The sequence below is a fragment of the Eimeria mitis genome, genomic scaffold (genome assembly GCF_000499745.2).
Source record: "Eimeria mitis Houghton genomic scaffold, Emh_scaff1898, whole genome shotgun sequence".
NCBI lineage: Eukaryota > Apicomplexa > Conoidasida > Eucoccidiorida > Eimeriidae > Eimeria > Eimeria mitis.
The window spans coordinates 8,211-9,454 of NW_013570221.1; the positions used below are offsets into that span (position 1 = coordinate 8,211).

The window sequence follows — 1,244 nt, forward strand, 5'->3', positions numbered from 1 at the left end:
ACTTGCTGTGCCGCTCCCTGCACGCGCTGTACGCTTAGAGTCTTACCCAGGCTTCAGAGCAGCCCCAGAGGAGGAGACAGTCTCTCTTAGTCGCGCGGATTCTCTCTCTCTGTCTCTGCAGTTTTCTCCTGGGCTCCCCTGCAAGCACCAGCTCTCTCCTTATCCTATGGGGGGCCCCTACCAGGCGAGCCCCCAGGGGGCCCCCCAGGGGGCCCCCCAGGTGGTCCCCGCGAGGCCCCCCCTACACTCGCTGCAAGCCCCCCACTTCAAACCCCCACAGGCACGAGGGGACGAGGCCCCTACCCTGGCGGTAGATGCACGCAGACACCGCCTGGGGCCCCCCCCTACCTTTGCTAGAACAGCTGAAGGGGGGGGCCCCCCGGGCCTCCAGCGTCTCAGTGGGGGCCCCACCCCCAGGGGCCCCCGCCAGAGCGTCTCCTTGGCTCAGGCCTTTCTCAACCTCCAACCCCAAGACAGCCAGGACTGGGGAGACAGCGACTCTATAGATGCAGCAGCAGCAGCAGCTGCTGCTGCAGCAGCTGCAGCAGCAGCACCAGCAGCAGTACCACTTCGCACCTGTAGCTCCGCAGGATCTGCTTCCTATGTGCATCCGCTTACCGACGTAGATGATGCACGAGCAGCCTTTGCTGCAGCTCCTGCTGCTCCTGTTGTTGCTGCTGCTGCTGCTGCTGCTGCTGCTGCTACTGGGCTAGAGAGTGAGCACAAACAAAAGGAGAAGGAAGATTCAGAATCTTCGGGTTGCGAATGCTGCTGCTGCTGCTGCTGCTTGCTGCGTCCGTTCATGAGAAGGCGAGGGGCTTCACAGTCACAGCAGCAGCAGCAGCAGCAGCAGCAGCAGCAGCAGCAGCATGGGCAGCAGCGGCGCTCCCGTAAGTTTGTGCTGCAGCACCTCCCCCGCAGCCTTTCTAAGGAGCCCCCGCCCTCGTACCCTTCTCCGCAGCTGCTGGAGTCTCTGCGGCGGCGACAGGAGCAGTTGCTGCTGCAGCAGTTTCCCCTTAAAGGTGTTGGTATTGGTTTGCTGCTGCAGCGGCTGCTGCTGCTGCTGCTGCGGCCCCGAGGAAGAGGCTTTGCTGCAGTCATAGATGACGGGGTGTATATACAGCGCAAGCAGCAGCTGCTGCTGGCTGCGCTTGCTGCTGCTCCCCACTGTGCCAAGCTGCTGCTGATCCTTCGTCCATTCCTGGGCCTGTTGCCGCTGCTGCAGCTGCAGCAGCAGCAGCAGC

At 63.2% G+C, this 1,244-nt stretch overlaps 1 protein-coding gene across 1 annotated transcript in view; it reads left to right on the forward strand.

Moving 5' to 3' along the window:
- EMH_0045510 (uncharacterized protein) overlaps positions 1 to 1,020 on the forward strand; it is a gene marked incomplete at both ends in the record, with an annotated part of 2,223 nt that extends 1,203 nt beyond the window's left edge. The window contains 2 exons of the mRNA XM_013496075.1: positions 39 to 716; positions 962 to 1,020. Coding sequence (XP_013351529.1) covers positions 39 to 716; positions 962 to 1,020 — 737 coding nt within the window. The remainder of the gene's footprint in view (positions 1 to 38; positions 717 to 961) is intronic.
- Between the last annotated feature and the right edge of the window lie 224 nt (positions 1,021 to 1,244).